The sequence below is a fragment of the Poecilia reticulata genome, chromosome 22 (genome assembly GCF_904066995.2).
Source record: "Poecilia reticulata chromosome 22, P_reticulata-male-v2, whole genome shotgun sequence".
Taxonomy (NCBI): domain Eukaryota; kingdom Metazoa; phylum Chordata; class Actinopteri; order Cyprinodontiformes; family Poeciliidae; genus Poecilia; species Poecilia reticulata.
The window spans coordinates 2,021,488-2,040,212 of NC_088851.1; the positions used below are offsets into that span (position 1 = coordinate 2,021,488).

General features: G+C 38.1%; 1 protein-coding gene across 3 annotated transcripts in view; it reads left to right on the plus strand.

Annotated features, from left to right (window-relative positions):
• Positions 1-18,725, plus strand: part of npas3 (neuronal PAS domain protein 3) — a 318,422-nt gene that overhangs the window by 174,150 nt on the left and 125,547 nt on the right. For all 3 annotated transcript variants that reach the window (XM_008398666.3, XM_008398667.3, XM_008398668.3), the window contains one exon: positions 8,534-8,616. In XM_008398666.3, the coding sequence (XP_008396888.1) occupies positions 8,534-8,616 (83 nt within the window). The remainder of the gene's footprint in view (positions 1-8,533; positions 8,617-18,725) is intronic.

The following is an 18,725-nucleotide window of genomic DNA, read 5'->3' on the forward strand; positions in this document are numbered from 1 at the left end:
CCACACCTCCACACTAACAAGGAGGATGAAAGACGTAGTTTGGACTGTAAAGCAGGAGAAATGAAAGAAATTATCGAAATCCATTGGATTTGGGTGTAAAAAAAGGAAAATATGTCTCAAAATAAAACACATGTGAGATGAAGTAGATGACAAACCCCCAAACATTTTTAAGAGGGAAGAAAATTGTGGTGAACAAGCAGGAAGTCATGTTCAGCTCAGGCAGGTGGACTCATGTTAATCCTAACTACTACTGGTTCAAGTACACTCCCACTGTGGCCTTCCACCGCCTTGTTCCCTTCACGCCCAGTAGGCTGCCACTTAATTACCGCGCGTGTGTGTCTGTTCACACCCCTTTCCCTCATATTATGGTCTTCAGGCATTCCCAATGCGGGTATTCAGGGGCTTGTTCAGTTCACCACTGGGGCATTAGTGCCCCTACCTAATTACATTGTGTGTGTATGCCCCTAGAATAAATCTGACTTGTGTGTGTGTCTGTGTGTCTATGGTACAGTAGACTGGCTCCTAATTACTGTCTGCTCCTTGTATTCCCACAGTGTCAATACCTTCCTGCCTCACTGAACTGCTTTCTGTGTCTGCTTGTGTGTGTGTGCGTGTGTGTGTGTGAGTGCGTGTGTGTGTGTGTGGGTGTGTGTGTGTGTGTGTGTGTGTGTGTGTGTGTGTGTGTGTGTGTGTGTGTGTGCGTGCGTGTGTGTGTGTGTGTGTGCGTGTGTGTGTGTGTGCGTGTGTGGGGGTGTGTGTGTGTGTGTGTGTGTGTGTGTGTGTGTGTGTGTGTGTGTGTGTGTGTGTGTGTGTGTGTGTGTGTGATGAAGGGGGGTAAGGGGGAAGGGTGTATGGGAAGCCAATCATGTACACTGACAAATTCAGACACCAGAGAAGCCTTAAATCTCATGAGGTTTTGGATTGACAGCACAAACACCCGTCACCAAAACACTGAGAAACAGAAACGCTTCTGTGCGGACATATCAAGCCCTCCAAGTTGAATTTAATTTCACCAGAATTAGAATCTAATTTCATGTCAGCCTTGAATACGCTGATTCAATATGATACACAGAGTAGCATATTGGCATTAAGTCAGACAAGAATCCTTTGGTTGCTGAATAAAGGTTATTCCCTAAAAAGATCCTGCTGTGGAAATATAGAAGTAGACAAGACACCAGTACAACCAGAAGAAGACAGAAAAACATCTAGTCATGGACACACAATCTTAAATCTGGATTTAAAAGTCTTTTCATTGTAGAGACTGAACATATTATTGAAAAGTTGTTCAAAAGTTTTTTGCATGTTTCTGGGAGGTTGATGAAAACTTTTCTCTACATTTTTGAAGATGTCTTAATAAAGGGCATAAATGGTCTGGAACTGACCATGTTACCTTCTGAGGTAGTTGCCACAGTGTGTATTCAAGAATATTAAGTGATATTTGGTGTTTGAACTAAGGAACCATGAATTCACCTTAATTTAGACAAAAACTTGTTTTTAATAACTTTTTCCAAGAAGAAAACTAGACAAAACAGGCATTCTGCAAATAGTACTGCTATCGGTTATACTATCTTTAACAGACTGATAACATATGAAGGCTCTGAAGAGGCTAAATAATGCAAAGAGCCAAAATAAAACCTCTCAACATTGACAAAAAAATTCAAGTATAAAATTTAACATTCAAAGGAAAACACAGGTTCCATTACAATAAACAATCCTGAGTTACTGAATGAAAACTTCCTGATAGCATGGCGGCTAGCTGATTACTGCTAGTTCTGAGTGGCTGTTTCTGTCTGAGCAGAGTAATTATGCAGAGCAGGGAGGAGATCAATTTTTTCCTTTAGTCTCATGTTAGGACAGCGAAAGTTTTAATACGTATGTAAAATGTATTTTTTTAATTTAGATGCTGCAGCTTTAAGCAGAGGTTTGGTGTGAGAGTCACTACCAGGTGGAGCAGAAGTGGCGCTACGTCTGTGAAATATTACTACCTGTAGCGTAGCAGCGGTTCAACAGCGAGAGCAGAACCAGCGTCTTACATCGCAGCTCGAAGACTTAAATAATTGTGCGGGTTATTTGTTTAGCTTTCTGACCGTCATGCTAATCCGGGTGAGTGTTTGTAGCTGTGCGCTGCTTTACCTGCTATCTGATCGTCTTTTTTACTGCAGTGAGCCTCGATGTAGCCAAACTCCGTCAAGTATGGCATTGTTTTTATGTTGTATTAGCTTTGTTGTGTTGATGCATTTTGACATGCTTCAATTTTCCGCCGCAACACGCAAACTTCCCCATTCACTCAGTGCGTTATAGTTCCACATCGCTTTGCTGCGCGTTTGCGCAGTGTGAAGGAAAGAGGAGACCAGCTGCACAGGCAGGCTGCGAAATGAGAAGCAGGTGATCGGTATCGGCAACGAGCCAATGATCACCAATCATGCACTTTTTCACGAAAAGCGGCCAGATTATGATTGGTGACCGATCGATCGGCACACCTCTACCTTGAATATAGTTACACATATTGCATCAGATTATGAGTTTTACTTGAACTTTTTGGTGATATGCCTTCCCCAGCAAACTAATGTCACCTAAAGAAACAACATGTTGTCACTACTTTAACTTGCAATATTCCTTCTGACCTTTTCCTAATCCATCTCAATGTTAGGCCATTGTGGTCATTTTTCTTCCACCCTGTTGTCTCTGTGCTGCTTCGTCTCAGTCTCTGTCCTCTCTTGTCCTTGACTTCAACACTTACCAGCTGGCACTCGACCAAGTGAAAAGGCAGCAAGGATGAGTGTACACACCCACCCACCCACGCACACACACACACACACACACGCACGCATGCACGCACGCACGCACGCACGCACGCACGCACGCACACACACGCACACACACACACACACACACGCACACACACACACTTGTTCTTCTATACCAACTGAAGACTTTGTATTGACTTTCATTCATTTTAGTAACTACCTTTACGCCTAAACCAGACATTTTTCTTAATCCTAACCGTCACTAGTCCAGCTCTTAATTCTTTAATCAGTGTTTGCTATTTGATGTGCAGGGGATCTTGTTCTCAGATATGGTTATGTTCAACTGTCATGTCCTCCTCCTCCTATATCTTTATTCAGAATACAGAAGACACACCTGAGTGTCTACTCTAATATTATGACCCTGTCAAATAGAGTTGACTTGAAATCGTGCATACTTCTACTCCTGGCTTCTGTTTCTCTAACAAACCTCTGGAGGCAGGTAGCCAGAGCTGTGAGTCATAGCATATCAGTCTCTTGAGCCTCTGATTGAACTGGTTGTTGCATTTTCATTGGTCTTTTTTACTGTATGCCAGTAAAAAAGACTGTTTCCTTGCTAATTTGGGTCTCTTTTTGCCATCGTGTCTTGAAGCTCTGTTGTACCTCCTCGGACTCAGGTGGTGTTAAATGTATCATATTTAATTATTTTAACGTGGAGTAAGACTTTGCTTTTTGGTTAGTGTGGATATGATATTAAGATTCCACATATTTTAATATTGCTAAGATGGTAAAAAAACTGGACATTGGACAGACATCTAGTAACCTTAAAGAAGACATCATTTAATTTATACTCTTGCATGTCATAAATTGGTATTCCAGACTTAAGGTAAATTTATCCCGATGACCTCTGTTCTGAGACTGGACACAGAGACTCTGTAAAACATCTTGGTTCTGAAAAGTACAATTAAACAGTACAGTGGTATAGGCTTAATATTACAACTTTGTCAACTTCAGTTAGCCTAAACCAGGGGTGCCCAGAGTCCGACCTCGAGGGCCGGCATCCTGCACATTTTAGTTCTCTCCCTGGTGGTAGTAACAACCTTTTCAGCAAGCCAATGTTCTTCTTAGGCCTTTTAAAGAAACAACCATCTTCCTTATCTGTGAATGTTTCAATGATGAGCACAAAGATTAGAATAAGGTTTGGTTGTACAGTGTGTGATGTTCAGCCACAGCAATGGAAACACCACACATGAACTGATTTCGCTCACGGATGTTCAGATGTCAGGAAATCTCTCAAAACCTCTCAAGACCAAATGCGAGTTCAGAGTAAAGCAATATGGCCGACTGGGAAGAAACAATGCCAATAGTCTGTGGACCATGTTTAACAGAGAAAAAACTATGGATAAAGTCATCTCTAGTCATCTCCTAGTGATGTCCACTAGGCTTTTAATAGTTTTAATACTTAGAGGAAGACATTATTAGATTATGTATTGTGTTAGAAATTGGCAAGGCACATAGATTGCTAAGCCAGAAGCTGTCTTGTTACATGCTGACTTGACCCAATTGTAGTAAAGAACTGGCAGTGGTTAGGAAGTTTGCTACAGTAACAGCTGGAGAGCAAAAAGCAGATTTGGAAAAGAATTTGCTTTCAGAACCAGGACGGCAAAGAGTTTATTCACTTCCAACATCATAAGATAGCCTTTACATTATGTATGTCATTAAACTTAATGTGTGTGTTAAAGTGTGTGTTAATGTGTGTGTTAAAGTAACTGATTGTCTACTTTTAACGGTCTATTGTTATTCATATTTAGCACAATCACCTACAGCTAAGTGAAAAAAACAACAATTCTTGGGCCAGAATATTTGATCTGTCTATGGTTGAAGTGCTGGGCAGCAATGTGTGACTGTACCTAAATGTTCTGCTGTTTCCATCTGATGGTCTGGTTACTTTTAACTCATTACCTTGATATAGTTCATGGTCTTTCTGTTGTGATGAATTTGAATCTTATTTCCTTACTATTTTGCTTTCTTTGCCTTTCTGAGTTTGTAAGTATACAATGCAGACTTTTGTTCAATTGCATGTACTATTTGTTTCTGACCTGATAGGTTTTGATTTAGTTGCTTTATGAACTGTATTGAATTTCTTGAATTTACTGCACTTTTACTTTGCTTTACTTTTATTATGTATGTTGTTGGAGAGATTTCTTCAATCGCAGCGAGGTACTTGTTTCTATGTTCTCAAAGCACAACAAAGTTAAACTAATACAATCACATTTTGAAAAGTCACCTGCTTTTATTCCCCCAGTTGCTTTAACATTGTTATCTTACTTCAATAAAGAATCTTTTTCTACATGTAATTTAGATGATCTTTCTTAGTCTACACTCTTGAGATTACCTTTTTGATTCACTTTGACACAATGACAAATGAGAAGTTGCAGTTTAACTCAAACACTAAAATACAGTTTTGACACTTTTTTATATCATTTTTAACCTTTTCATCCTTCTTTAACTACATGGTGACATCTGGGTTTTCTTCACTAACTTATCTTCTCTTATCTCGATCATTCATGCTATCTGCTGGTTGTCCTTAGAGTTTTTCTTCACCATGGTTCATCACTGCTTCCTACAAAGTTTGCTTCCTTCTATTCCTTGCCTTTAACTTCAGAACTCATTTAATACCAGATTTATCTCAATTTAAGTCCCAATATTTTCCATGTAGGTCTGACTCTGGTCATTCTGGTGCTGTGACCTTTTGGTACAGTACTTGAGTGATTTGAGTCATACTTCAAGGACAGCGTCTACTTTGCGTCAATGGGTGACTTTACATTGGAGTAGACAAAATAACCATGTGTGGGGTTCCATCATGTGGTCCCTCCTTTTTATTGTCTTTATGCTCAGATCATAACCGACAACAATATAAGTAACCATAACTATGCAGATGATGCAGTTATATTACAATGTGTACAAGAATATGTCAGCGTCACATCTCTGTCTGATACAGGATTGATTCCAAAAGCTTGTTATTAGTGATCCAGGCTCTCCATAACCTAGCCTGGTTTATCTCCATGACATATTCACACCCAATCAAAAGCCATTCCCAGATTAAAGTTAATCCAAACAGGTGGTCGTGCATTTCAGTCGCTGTCCCAATTCTCTGGAACAATCTACTTTGCACAATTAGATCTGCTGAGAACATCAGTCATTTTAAGAAACTTTTAAAGACTCATTTTTGCTCACTGTGCTTTTACTCTACTTAAAATGTATTTTCTGAATCTGCATTTGACCTGTTTTATGTTTTTGATGTTTTTTTATAGTTTTACATGTATTTATGTTTACTTCTTGTGTGCTTGTTGTAAAATACAATCGGTACAGCCATTTTTATAAAGGGATCAGACCTGAACTAGAAACACATAAGGACTGTTACAAAGTTGGTCTTCTATCACATGAACAACATTTTCAGAATTAAATGACTTACATTCCAGCAAGATCCATGTTTTTATCTGTAATCAAATTAGTTACTGGAAAAGTATTTTCAGTGCCTAAAAAGTCAACCAGATAGTTGCAAAAGTCTCCACAAAAATTAAAAAAGTAATAGATGTCACTTCTATTCTAAAGTTCTTAATCTGACTCCCTACTTTTGTTCTAATATAATTACCTGAATGGCTTAGTTCCTTTCAGTCAAGACTTTAATTCCATTTGTTTAGAGTTTTCTTTGACTGTTTGAGTTACAATTCTAAGTACATCATTAATTTTAGACCGTAATCCAACTTTACTTCACCCTTAATATGTCACTTCAATATTACATTTTCTGTTTCATCATGAAAAGCACAATCATTGTGGTGCATCAATAAATAGGTTTAAATTTCTTTTTTTGAATTTTTTTGGCACATTTGATTGCCAGCAGAGGGCGCTCCATCAGAATGTGGATCTACTTGGTACGAGGGGCAGGATTGTAATTTATAAATTTTTTCAGACTTTTTATTTTGAGTGAAAAACCTGAGAGGAGGATAACTGTCAGGGCTGCAAGTTGTTGCTCTTTACTTTGTGCATCATGGCAGCAGCTGCTGATGCAAGTGCAAGCACTGCCTCCATCCTTTGCCTTCCCAACTTCATCTGCTTTATTTTCATTTATGATTCTCTGTCCTCCTCTGGCTTTTCATACTGCTTACTATCATCATCTTGACCCTCTTTCTTTCACCTTCTCACTTGAACAGTTTGGAATAATTACCATGAAGTTTTTCATTCTGGATTATTAGATATAGTGTCACATTGAGCTCCGTAGTTTGGCCCCACCAACCTTCTTGGCTATTGAGGTTTTTGTTTTTTCTGCTTCTATTCAAAGTGGCTTGATTGTGCCTTAATTCAACATTATTCTGCTTCATTAACATACCACTCACCTCTACTAAAATGTTTTCCTAGCATTTATGTCAGTGTTTTAAATGCAGTGTAATGAGATCTGCAGGGAGACGATGTGAATGGAAATTGTGCCAAGTGGAAAATGACCTCAGGGCAAAAGAAATTCTCTTCTGTTTGTTTGTTGCTTGAATTGTCTTTCTGATTTTTAAGAAAGGTCCAAAAGCATTCCTTGTGTTCTCTTATTGCACCTTGTTCTGCTCCTCTCATCAGGTTCAACTTTTGTTAGTCTCCATTTCTGTACATTAACAATTTTTTTTGTTTGTTGTTTTGGTGCTCCCCTGCAAAGAGATGTAAAGTCTGGCAGCCAAATAAAGGCCTGAGGGTGGTCTTGGCTTTAAGCACTTCCAAAGGGCATTCCAGTAAACAAACATCAATGCAACTCGGTGCCTTTAATCTGCTGCTTTTGTTCTGTAATCACTTTAAGTCTGAGACTCAGCTGTACAAACGGTTGAAACGGTTTACCTGTTAGCATGCTTCTTTTGCTTTCCACTTGTGTCCATTTTGTCATCTTTAAGAAAGAAGAGCTTTACCAGAGGGCAGATTGTTCACATGGTCATTCTCCATTCTTGGCTGTTGAACTTCCTGTTTTTCTCAGCTAGTTCTGGCCTCAGGATCAAATTTTAAATACTATAAAGCATCATCCATGTCCCTTTCCTTTTTTCCTTCAAATGAAAGGGTGCCTCCATCATACGTTTAATGAAATTGCACTAAATTGCAATATGTTCTTACAATTCTGTTTTTGGTTTGAATGTATTGATAAAACAGCAATTACAAAGTGGCTTTTCAGAACATTGGGTCTCCCTAATGCATTTCTTCTGACTACTAAGAAAGCAAGCAATAAAGAGTTGTTTAAAGAGCAGTGTTTAATGCTTTAGTCGGTTAGGATGGGACACCAGAAAGATACTTCCACACAAAACATGTTTATGTCTTAGTCTTTATAAATCTTTAAAGGTCAGTTCTTAAGCTATCCTAACTACAAAACATATTTCACTCTGCATTTAATGACTCTCCTTGTTTCCTTTCACACATATGTCATAAGTTTTATTCAGATGTTTGTCCTGCTGGTTATCTTAATCACCTCATTAATATGAGCAACAATATCACAGTGAGAACAGCTAATAGTGCTAATCTTTCATGCAATGTTAGGTTGTTCAGAGATGACCTCACTGGTTCCTTTTGTCTTGTGCCATGTGTGTTTGTCATGCTAGGCTGTATAAATGTGTGTGGGTGTGTGTGTGTGTGTGTTTGTGTGTGAGGACACATATTTGTGTGTGGATGTAGCTTTGCTCGTATCAATGTGTCTGAGTCTCACCAGTCTCCTTCTGTCCTGTCCTGTGCTTTCTCTCTTGTTGTGTGTGAACTGGTTCGTTTAGCTATCGGTACTCAGCGGAGGAGGAGTCCCAGTGCCGTTGCCTCTGAGATCTTCGATCCTCACCTGGGTAGCCACATATTACAGGTAGGAATTATTCAATGCTTACAAATTCATTTAATTATTGTTACCCTACTTACCCAATGTAATAAATTCTGAAATCCTCTAAATTCCACTTTAATTTACAGTAAGCCTTTAACACTTTACAATCCTTTTAAAAATATGGTTTACCATATTATATGCAAATGTTGGGGTGGTTTTATTTTACATGAAAATACTTGTGTTTTGTGTTTAATTCAAGGATTAGAGCCCTTTCAGTTCAGATTGTTGAAGATACTTTTCCTATGAATGACAATGTTTCTCAGTATTATAAAACAACATCATAACCACTGTAATGTAAACTTCTCTACATTTTACTACACTTTATAAGCAAGAACATGCAAGAAAAATACATTGTATTCTAAGTTGAAAATATTTTACTGCTACAGTCCGTTTGTAAAATCAAACAAAATGCATTTTATCGTAATGTATGATGTTTGCTATTTTGGTCTGTTTTTGCTTAAGGATTTGCTCCATATCCAGGTGAAGTTTACAGGGTTAGTTATCACTTCTCCTGAGATCAGTTTTATGCAATGACAATAGAGTGTTACTGTTATTTCCAGCACCTCACAGTATTGAGATAAACATTTAAACATTTGAGTTGTCTATGACTTATGGAGCACTTTAACTTCCCCTCCTTTTGACTTCAAAATCAGCGGCCAAGGATATTGCCCTCAATTTAAAGAAAAACACACCTGGTTAAATGCATTCCAGTGTTAGTATATCTAAAACCATCTGCATCATGTTTTCCTTGTAGGTCTTCAGGAATAGATTTTTGATCAATATACTGATCACAGTGTTCACTGTAGAGGCACTCTGTTTAAATCAGCAGGAATATGTGCCTCATCAGAAGTAGCTTTCTTTATCATGCACAAAGTTCATGAACTTATTATAAGTTCTAAAGGTTGTTTCTCATCTTTCAAATTTCCAAATGCCTCATAATTTATCTTAGTGGAACTGAATTCTTACTGCACTTTAACTACTTGCAAGTGTTTATTATCACTTAATAAAGTAGACTTAATGAAACATATAAATGCATTTACACCAAAATCATTGTTCCAGTTTAAACTTAAGCTTAAACACAAGACACAAGAAAACCCTGAATATAGAAAAGAAATTGTGGTGGTACTCGATTAAAATGTTTAATTGCATTAATTGTGGGGTCTGTAATTAATTGATTACATTTTATGAACAAAACAAAGAAAATTTTATGAAAAGCTTCACTGATAGGATGACTCCTTTCACATAATTTGAACACAATAGTCTTTTCCAGCTTCCCACCATTTCGGTTTTTGAACCCCCAGTGAACCGAGAGAAGCTTCTTCATTGTGCTTCAATGTTCTTCATGGATGTTGCTTGTGCATCACATTTACAGGACTGAGCGTTTTTAATTTGTTAAAATCCTTTCCCTAAAAAGGATGCTGCAACATAAACAAACTTCATGGTTTCTACAAGCACTGTGGTGAAGGATCAGTGGAATGGACTTGTTTAAATGTAACTTTGTAAGTTGCAGTAACTTAGTCCCCCATAAACTCCTCACAATTGGCTTGAATTTAATAGTGGAAATGTAGTAATGTAGCAGGATAAGGATCCCAAACTAGCAGAAAGTAGCTTGCAAAATGATAACATTAGAAAGAGGTGTATTTTAATTTTGCAACAAAAGTCCAAGTAGAACTTGACCTGAATCTTATCTTGTCCATATGAACTTTTTTGTATCTAACAATCATATGTATGCAGGTTTTCCTTCATGCCAACAGGCTTTACCTGCCCACATCATTTGCTTATTTTAAAAAAGGGATCTATACACAGCAATTATATTAAGCTAGGTCTACAGTGGATGCATTGAACTTGGCGAAAGGGGATGTGCACCAATTGCACTGCACCTGCCTGTTGGTCTCAATACCTTTTATTTCCAAATTATAATGCTCATGCAACTCTGGTATCTTATTCATTTTACTCTGGGCACTGACCTAAATACTAGTTTCCCTCACTAACAGTGAAGATCGAGGAGTAGCAAATGTACTTTTATCAGTTTTGTTGTCCAGTGATATTTAATTCATAATGTCATATTCTAAATCATAGACCTGCAAAACTTTACAATCCAATAATAAAACCTTTTCAAATACTATTTTTTTCCCACAAAATTTGTTATTTGAATCATCTTCTATAATTTACTTGTCAGACCCCAAATTATTCTTCATAATTCTTTCATACTTTTACATTATTAGCCTAGTAATTCTTCTTAATTCAGCTTCAGATTTTACACCAAACAAGACTTCAATTATTCCTCAACATGCAGCTCTTACTGCAGCTAAGCTGGGTTATTAAATGGAATTACGAAAGTATGATAATGACTGGGTTATCATGGTTCATTCCCTGAGGTTTGTGTGTGTCTGTGTGTTTCTTGCAGCTTTAATTCCTAACATGCTCCACTCTTTATCTATTTAACATACAGCCCAAAGGCTGAGCTTTAAAGATCACAGCCATGTTTATGCGATACCACAACTGCTAGAATCTGGTAGTGTGTGTGCATATGTGTGTGTGGCTCAATATCTTACCCTCTTTGTAAATGGGCATATATTGCTTTCTCCATTTTAAGTTATTGCTCTCTAAATGTATGTTTATTCTGACAAGACAGACAGACAGACGCGCACACACACACACACACACACACACACACACACACACACACACACACACACACACACACACGCAATCACACACACAAAACAGGACTGATCCATTAGGATTTTTTATGCTACAGAAAAAATAAACGGTTAATGGCAGCAGCGGCTCATTTAGTGGTTTCACCTGGGAGAGAAACATGGCTGAAGAGAGGAAATAGTTGTAAAATGTTCAGCTCTGCCTGTACAGTTTCTATGGCACTGAGGTCAGGTCTCAGTGATGGCAGTTCTAAAACATTGACTCTGTTCTTCTAATGTCACTTTGTTGCTAATTTGATGGGAAACTTCAGGTCATATTCTATCCAGAAGACTTGGTGACCAAGCGTCGGGCTCTTGGATGAGGTCTTGAGATGTTTTTTCAATATTTCCACATAATGTAAATTTGTGTAAATACTCTTGCTCTCTTGATGAGAGCAAGAATTTAGGCACCACAAATGGTTGCCACGGGTGACAAAAAAATTCCTTAAACATGCCAGAGAGAATCAAAGCAACACTCCAAGTATGTTTTTGATGAGGTAATAAGATTACAATATGATATACAACATGAATAACATTACAGCATGTGGATATGTCTGCTGAAATATCTCCAAATAAAAGGCATCGTGGTGAGAGCTACAGAAGGAATGAAGAGTTTAGTTTTGATTGAAACATTTTTTCCTAACAATGATTGAAACAAAAAGTGTGATCATTTTCTGGTCCAGTCTCTGGTGTCATCCATGTTGTTGACTCAAATGCTTCAGCACTACCAGTACTGTGTGGGTTACTTTTAAAACATAGTTAGTTACAGTTAGTACTTCCTGAAGAAATGACTGGCATTACCAAAGTAGCTAATTACCAAGGATAGTTACTGATTGCAATAAAGAATCTCGTTGTTCCTGAGGATTCATTACATTTTATTTGCTTTTTATCTCTTTGAGATCAACATAATGTACTTCAGTTCTTCCACTTAGAAAAACGTTACCTTGAAGTTGTCTCTGTGTGCCTTGTTAATGATGTGTGTTTGCTGTGTGATAAACCAACCAGTCTGCTGCTGGTTGGTGTAACAGCTTTGACACAATGGAGAAGTTTATTACCTGTTACTAATAAAACTATTGATGTTTATTCCCATCATTGGACACAATAGGTTCACATAGCTGCAACCTTAGCATAGATCATCAATCTAGACCCACCTGATTATGACTGGTTCATTTAAATGAAACGTGTCGAACCAGAGAAACATTTGATACAGAAATTAAGAAAAAAAATCAACATCCCTTGTTTTTTGTACAACTGCTTATGCACATTCACAATGCATTTTTGGTCTTTTTTGACCAAGTATAGGTTGTCTGCATGATAAATGCTGAATATTTAAAGGCATGTCACACTTGTTATTGTTTGATTTATCTGGCCAATGTGGTGGAAATAACCAGAGGCAGAGTTTGACATAGAGCAGTTTGAACGTATGATTTGTTTGCAGATTCAGGCGGCAGCATCTTTCCATTAGATCAGAGCTTGTTACTGTATGATCAGAGGTGATACATCAGCCCACATTGGTTTATGCACTGCTCACAGAGCAAACTATCAGAGCGGGATGGAAGCTGGAAACTAACGAGTACCGTTCCAGAGCTCCCACTGGTCGGGATGTCACTGCTTAGTGCTGCTTACAGCTGTATCTATTACGCATCTTTATCATCGCATGTGTTCTTTATCTGTCCTACTTCACTCTGACAGACAGCCACCACACAGAGGAAGAGTGTCGCCGTGACAACCCGTTCTCCTTTCCGTCCGCTCTACACATCATGTTGTCATGTGTGAGTGTTAACATGGAGCTGGAACAAGACAAGCTGCCACGGATCAGCTCACAATTTTGAGTGTAGCTGCCATGTCGAGCCTGTGTGTGTGTGTGTGTGCGTGTGTGCGCGCCCGCGCGCGTGTTCATGCTCATGTGTGTGCGTGTGTGTTAACGCCATGCTCTGATCCTTCAGGTGGAGACATTAGACATCCCCTAACACCTTGTTTTAATCCCTGGAGAGTCGCTATGACAACCATATGAGACAGAGCAGATTGAATCCAATATGAGATAAGGAGTGGCAGAAACAATGTGGAGCCTTTCTCACCTGGAAGAGGTGTGTGTAGCTTTCAGGTTGATAGAGATTTTTTTTTATTTTGGTTTTGCTTTGAATTTGTAAAGATTTATACTCTACCTCCTAACAATTATGTTATTGAACATATCTTAGATTGTCCTTATTGCGAGGCACTGTTAACTTGAAACTTTTTTAGTGGGGATGATAAGCTGTTGTTAACCTGAGGACCTGTAGACCAGGAGGATGGTTGCTCATTGATGTACGAGACCAACATTCTCCATGAAAAGCTCCACAGAAGATGATCAGCAATAAAAGGCCAAAAAACACAGCAGAAAGATCAGGGAGAAAGTTCTGGTGAAGACATCCAGTAAAGGTCTCAAAGTCAGGAATCAAACCCAGGTTGAAGATTGTACGCTCTGACTGCGGGGCGCCTGTTATACGCCACTCCATGCCACACCATGGCACTGCATGCTGTGCCATGCTACACTTGAATTGCTCCTGTTTTATGTTCTGTTAAGGTCTCTTATTTTATTCAGCCAGATTTGTGAACTGTTGTTACCCAGTTAATTAGTCTCATCCTGTCCCTATTCTAGTAATCACTCCTCCTCCCAGGACTGATGGTCCTCATTCATTGTCAGATCCTCCTTCTACCACCCTTGGTACTCATCCATCTCTCTTCTTATTTATCTGTGTTAACTTATTCCTTGAACTTCATTTATTTGAATTTTGCTGCCACCTTTAGCCTTCCTTTATTAAAGTTTTATTTTAACATTAAACATTTTGACTGAATGTCCCTACTAGTTAATTTCAGGGTCAGAAATGACAAGACACTAATTTTAACCTGTACAATTTGAAATGATACAAGCACTAATTTGGCAGGAATGTCATTTTGTGGTTGGGTGTGTTTTCTCTAGGGAACCAGAATAATCTTACTTTCTGCTGGAAATGACATTTTAATCTCCCCACATAAACCTGTTTGAGTTTATGTGTCTCATGCTATGTAAGCCCAGATGTGTTCCTGAAACATTGCAAGAAACACATCGTTCTCCAGCCTTTTCAGCAGAGAAAGAAGGCCAGACTGTTGGCAGCAAATTGGCCTCATTAATCTCCAGCCTAATTGATTGTGAGAAGTTTGAGGATGACATTTTAAGAAAGCCTAGCGGACAGGGCGTAGTGTGATTGATTTGGCTAAAACGCAGCGCTAATGAATGCCAGCCAGTCACTTAGGTGGTAGAGACCAGACACTAATATCAGAGAGATTAGGCCAGAGAGGTTGATAATGCTTAATGAAGAGAGAGCAGGAGTGAGAGAGAAGCATCATTAAACAGCATGTTCAGATTGTATTTGAATGAACTTTATCCACCGTAAATAGAGATTGTTGTGTAAGAAAACTTGTCTTCTGACTTTATCTAGTTGTAAGTTTTGCTAAGGCCTGTTGCTGTATCATAGACAGGATCAAATCCTGGCTGAGAGGTTGCTCTCTGGACTGCATATGTTGTCCCTTTACACACACAAGTTTTCTCTGTGTTCTGCAGCTTCCTTCCACGTCCTCCTGTTCTCTGACTGTTGATGGAGGCAGTTGCCTTCTGACATAGACTCTAGCCTTCTACAGGGAGGTTTATCTGCAGATAGCTTGATGTTCCAAACTGAGCAACTCATTCTGGCGAACATAGAATGGTTCCAACCTAGAAAAGCTTCAAAATTCCTACTATATATTTGTCACTTTAAACATTTCAGTGGTTTCTTTCTTTAGACTTATTTTGTTTTTTATTGTGCTTCCAACAAATATCACTACAATATTAAAACAAATATATTTATTTTTTCTTTGTGAAGCCTTAAAATGTGTTTTAGAATGTTTCAATTTGAGTAGATAAAAAAGTAAAGACATTTTTTTGTTGTTGTTGCTGATCAAATGAAACTGCTGTGGTGTTTTTGGACTTTAAAGAACAGATTGATGTTTAGTTCTTTAAAGATGCCATGTGGTGTTTAAGGATGGTGAGCAGCAGACAGACGGGAACTAATTAACCAGACTGGGAAAGAAGGGATCAAAGTACACCTGTGTGCTCTTTAGTCTAAAAAGTGTGAAAAGAAGTTGAACAATATATATATTTTTTCGTTACTAAAGTTGAACAGCAAGGTAGGAAAGAAGAAACTCGTTTATGAGTGGAAAGCATAACTTTTCAGAGCATATTTACTGTAGATGAATATTTTGGGCACAGAAATGGTGAGGAGCAAATTGGGTTAGTGAGAAAGGAAGATGAGATGATAGCAACACTTAAATTCTAGATATCTAAAATTAGCTTATAACTAATTTATAAGCTAATTTTAGACTAAAGGTATCTGCATTTACATTATAAATATATCAAATGATATCAAAGTTACCATTAAGTTTAAGGAAGCTTTATTTCAAGACATAGGTCAGTCTAGTGCAAATTCAATTTCAGATAACTGCACACGTTTCTTAATTTAGATATCTAAAAATATCATTAGTCATAACTCATAATTATGTTTGAGGCATCTTGAATGGTTTTACAGGTTTGTGACCCTTCAAATAATGAATCCGGTGAAGTCATGGGCGATATCAAGGACATTTTGACTTGTCAAGATGTGATTGAAGATTTCTGGAATTATTATTCTTACTAGTCACAGTGTGAATGAAAATATCAGAAATGAGTCAATATTTTTAGATGTCTAGAATGTAATTGCAATAGTCAGGACATAACATGGTTTTAACATAAAACTACTTTTATGTTAAAACAGCTTGCCATACTGAAATGCAATTCATACTATTCAGATCTATGTTCAGTCAATTTACCATTTCCTCTAGATTTATGTTGGCTGGAAAATAGTTTGAAAATCTGATATATAATGACAATCTGTCATTCATTTGTCCCCAAAAAGCCCCCAAAACATTGTTCTGTAGGAAATGGGAAGCATGCAGGGTGAACCATTTATTATTGATTCACAGTTATTGATTTGTTTGAATAACACCATCCATGATTGTTAGACGTAAGAAAAAAAAAGTCATAGTTCATTCTTTATGAAGCTTCATCCTCAGCTTTGTTCACACTGCCTCTGACTCTTTTACACCCTTTATCTGTTGCTAAACATACATTTTATAATGCCAATACATGTGAGCATACATAGATACGTACAGGGGCATGGAAAGTATTCAGACCCCTGACTTGCACAGGTGTGTTCCTTTCCTCATCAAGTCCAATCAGTTTAATTAAACTCAGCTGGACTCCAATAGATCATCTCAATGAGGGTCAGAGGAAATGGACAGCATATGAGTTAAATATGAGTGTCACAGCAAATGGACTGAAGACTTATCACTCCATTTTTCTTTTATAATCAATTTGCAAAAAAAATTATGTTTCTTTTTCTTTTTCTGTCAAGATGGGATCCTGAGAGAACATTCAGGAGAAATAATATGAACTTTTTTATTTTAGCAAATGGTTGAATGAAACAGAGTGAATAATTTAAAGGGATCTGAATACTTCTTGTATCCACTGTACATACACTATGTCTATTTATCTATAAATTGCAATAATATTGGCATGTAAGAGATGCGCTTGAACAGATATTTTTGTAGGACACAAATGAATTTAAAATTTTATGTATTTGTGATTCATTTAGGTTTCAAGCTTTCAAATGTTTTGTGGTTCCACTTATATATATGAAATTTGCTCTTTGAACTTTCTTCTGTTGAAAGATGTGTTCCTCTTCTTCAGTGGTGTAGATGAAGATGACATTTTCAGTATTTTCTTTTCTAGATCTGTGAACTGTATCTTAAAACTAGGTACGCTTCTCACAGTGTTTCACATTTTGTTACCTTAAATGGCAGCAAACATTAAATTACAATTTAATGCTGCGTCCATGAAGGACCTCTACCTGTCCTGTTTGACAATGTCAGAATCTGTGGTCGCCTTTGTCTGCAGCTGACATGCTACCATCTTGTACTGCAGAGCATAAACCAGACGTAACGTAGCCGTGTGTTGTCACTACAGTAAGTGGGAAATTAAAAATGACAGCAAACAGCACACAGATATGAAACTGTTTCCTGTGAGCCTGTCAATCTTTCTGACAGCCAGTGAGTGTTACTACAGGTAAAAATGTCATATATCGACTTGGAGAGGCGGTGGAGAGGCTTAATGATGGCGCTGGGAATCCAGCAGGTGAAGAGCAGTTCACACAGGCATGAAGCAAAACGGAAAAGACACAACAGACTCGTATCAATCTAATCTAATGTCTAATTATTGTTTTCATTCAAGATTTTAACAAGCTCAAATCTTTTGTTCTTTAACCCTCCCACTGCTAATCGATACACACTGTCACCTCTACTGTCATTACATGAATAAAAATGAAGGAAGTAGAAAAAGCAAGGCTGGGACAAACCAAGCAAACCTTTAGCTTGGAGGATGCAGCAGATGTTATGGTTGGACAGCTGGGAAACGAGACGGTTGTCCTGTCAGACAGTCAATTTCCAAAACCCTGCCGTGTTTTGCGAAAAAGCTTGTGAGATCCAATTGTCTTTAAGATTCTTCTTATCTTTCCAACACGTCAACACGGCATCACAATGTTTCTCAGATGTGCCGCTTACAGCCGTTTTAGGAGCCTTGCACTGAGAAGTCTTCTGTATGATGAGGTCATCAGTCAGTTTCACCAGGCGTTTGTGAATTACTGCTGTCACTAATCTAGTGGAGCTGAGTGTGAGTATGTTATAAAAGAACAAGAATTTTAATATTAATGAAAGCTTAAGGTACATATGAGGTATTTTCAATTAAATGTGTTTGAAACTTTCAAAATGTACATCCTGCTTTGATTCAGGTTTAGCATTAATGATTTAGAAACACAAATGAGTGCGATCCTTTGGCCTGTCTCCAACGATGCTTAACTGACACATTTTATTCACCTTTTTGCTGTTTCAGAACAATAAACGTCAGGTCTTGAGTTAAATTTTTAAGACCTGCATATTAAAAAATGTGCATATTACACACACGCACGCACACACACACACACACACACACACACACACACACACACCCACACACACACACAGAATGATGGGTTTCAGGCTGCATGCACAGATGACTCCAGAGGCTTGGCATGACCCGGCAGCGGCGGCGAGACTAAAGGTCACGGTGGAGAGCGTCAAGCCTCGCATCCCAATTGCCCGCGATGCCCCCCTCTGACTTCTTGTGAGGTCTGGCAGGTTCATTAGCAAAGGGAATAACTGCAAAGAGATGAGTGGAGACGGGGAGAGAGAGTGAGGAGGTCTGAACCAATAAACGAAACATCCAGAGAGGGACATAGGTGAAAAGAAGGAAGAAATAAGACAAAACGAGAG